Consider the following 2529-nt stretch of genomic DNA (forward strand, 5'->3'; position numbering starts at 1 on the left):
GAATACTGTTTAGCTGTAAAGAGTGAAATCATGTCATTTGCAGCAACATGGATGGAACTGGAGATTATTATTATTAATTTTTTATCACAAATAGGACTTTTTATTTGCCACTATTTTAAGTCTGAACTTTAAACAGATTCTTGGACTGGTCATTCATATCCATCAGTTCGTTCAACTTTAGTACCTTTCTTGTCCCCAGTGACTTTTCCAGAACTACTGCCTTCACCATGAAGCTCCATGAGTTTTCCCAATTCAAACTTGAGCTTCTTCAGCATTTTTACTTTTCTAACAAAGACATCATGGAGAGGATAAATAGATTGGCAAGCCTTTTCTATGTCTTTTCCAGTGCTGTCTAGAATCAATTTATTGACCCCTTCTTACAAGTCATTTGTCGGCACCTCTTGGGTCATGATTTCCATCATCTTCTGGATTTGGCGGACCTGTTGGTGCTGAACATAAGAGGTCTTCCGTATCTGATTGTTGCGTTTTTTAGTGAAGCCAACACAGAACAGACGAAGCAAGTAACCATGAGCAGTCTTGACATCAATGTGAGCTTCAATCATTGTCTGCAATTTTTTGACCATGGAACACATTTTGTCACGAATAAGATCCATGCCATGGAAGTTAGTCAGGCAGTTTTTGCCCTGAACATCTTCAGTAATCAGCTTGAATTTTCTAAATGCAAATTCATCATTCTGCAAATCAGCAAGACTCACTTCAAACACACAACCCTTGAGGCTGTCGGATGCAATTTTGGTTCCTTGGGTCCTGGTGACTAGCGTCTTTCCAATATTTCTTATATTGAACATAGCAGCTGCTTTCACATTATACCAATCTTTCTTAGAGAATGGATCAATCACTTTCTTCTTGGCTCCCTTTTTGCTGCCTTTTGTAAGGCACTTGTTCTTGCCAACCACCATGGTGCTGCTCAGAGAGCCACAAGGCCTGGAGGTTATTCTCTTAAGTGAAAAAAGTCAGGCACAGAACGACAAATACTGCATTTTCTCACTTACATGTAGCAGCTAAAAAAATTGAACACATGGAGCTAGAGAATGGAAAAACAGTTAATAGAGATGGAAGGGACAGTGGTGGGGGGCGGGTGGCTAAAGAGAAGTGTTAAAACATACAAACATACAGTAAGATAAAAGGAATACATTCAATATTCCACAGCAGAGTAGGATGACTAAACTTAACAAAAATGTGTTGTACTCACATGACGGACACCCTGAATGCCCCTTCTTGATCACTATGTATTATATACATATAACAGATTTTCTCATGTACCCCATGAATATACACAAATAATTTTTTTAAAAAAAAGAAACTGGAACTAACTCATGAAGAAAAGGGAAGTGTGTGGCTCAGTTAACCAACCATAGCAGGAGCAAGTGACTAGAATCAGGGACTCCAACATCCCCTGGGTGCTGGGTGCTCCCAATGCTTCTCCTTTCCGTGGAAGGGCTTCATTTCCTCCTGCTGGAGACTGGCCTCTTCCATGAGCCTGGGGCATAGCCATTGGAAGCTTCCAGACTTATTCTCAAAGCTTTGTCACACTTTCCATCCACTGTAAAAACAAAAAGCCTCAACGGTCCTCAGTTTCAATGCAAAAAGACTCTGGTCTGCTTGGGCCGCCTGTCCCCACTGTAGTGGAGGTGTGGAGCAGGGGCCATGGTATGCTCTGGGTTTATTCAGTCATTTGTACCTGGATGACCTCACCATGGTTAAATGTTGAAAGGGTTTCAAAGGGCTTCCTCTTCTGGAGAGGATGTATATGTAGGAACAATCCAACACTCCTACTGAAGCAACTAGAAAAAACAGAGTAAGTTACAAAAATCATCTTTTTAGACATTGCAGAGTTGTGCCATCAATGAGGACTAATGAACTGAAACTCTGGAGAGGAAAGAGCCCTTTCCCTTTTTTTTTTTTGAGACGGAGTTTCACTCTTATTGCCCAGGCTGGAGTGTAATGGCGCAATCTAGGCCCACTGCAACCTCCGCCGCCCGGGGTTCAAGTGATTCTCCTGTCTTAGCCTCCCGAGTAGTTGGGATTGCAGGCATGTGCCACCACACCCAGATAATTTTGTATTTTTATTAGAGACGGGGTTTCACCACGTTGGTCAGGCTGGTCTCAAACTCCTGACCTCTCAGGTGATCTGCCCGCCTCGGCCTCCCAAAGTGCTAGGGTTACAGGCGTGAGCCACTGCGTCCGGCCAGAAAGAGCCCTTTCTAAATGTGCTCATTGTCTCTGACCATTTTCTTCCCGGGGAGTATTTGCCAAATCTGTGCACAGGCCAAGGATAGGGCTTGACCCAGGCATAGCGTCTCTACTGGGACAAAGAGAAACTGGTAGAGTTTTTGATGATCAACGTGATCTGTTGTAATGCTAGAATCTAGAGCTAAGCCGGAGCTCCTAAGAACAGAGCTGAATCTTCCATAGGCTTTCAGGGATGAGAAGACAGAGACATGCCAATGAAACGAGTGAGCTCCATCCAAGGAACAGTGATGACCCAGAAGTGGACTGGGACTGACT

At 43.3% G+C, this 2529-nt stretch overlaps 1 protein-coding gene across 1 annotated transcript; it reads right to left on the reverse strand.

Annotated features, from left to right (window-relative positions):
- Nucleotides 1-377: 377 nt before the first annotated feature.
- Nucleotides 378-927, reverse strand: LOC117069522 (40S ribosomal protein S3a-like). The gene has a single exon (XM_033187828.1). It carries the CDS (start codon nucleotides 918-920, stop codon nucleotides 378-380), a length of 543 nt encoding a protein of 180 aa, XP_033043719.1. The 5' UTR covers nucleotides 921-927.
- Between the last annotated feature and the right edge of the window lie 1602 nt (nucleotides 928-2529).

This window comes from Trachypithecus francoisi, unplaced genomic scaffold (assembly GCF_009764315.1).
Source record: "Trachypithecus francoisi isolate TF-2019V2 unplaced genomic scaffold, Tfra_2.0 Contig01579, whole genome shotgun sequence".
Taxonomy (NCBI): Eukaryota; Metazoa; Chordata; class Mammalia; order Primates; family Cercopithecidae; genus Trachypithecus; species Trachypithecus francoisi.

Excerpts from the sequence above, each read along its gene's own strand:
- LOC117069522 (XM_033187828.1), bottom strand. The coding sequence starts at position 920 with ATGGTGGTTGGCAAGAACAAGTGCCTTACAAAAGGCAGCAAAAAGGGA.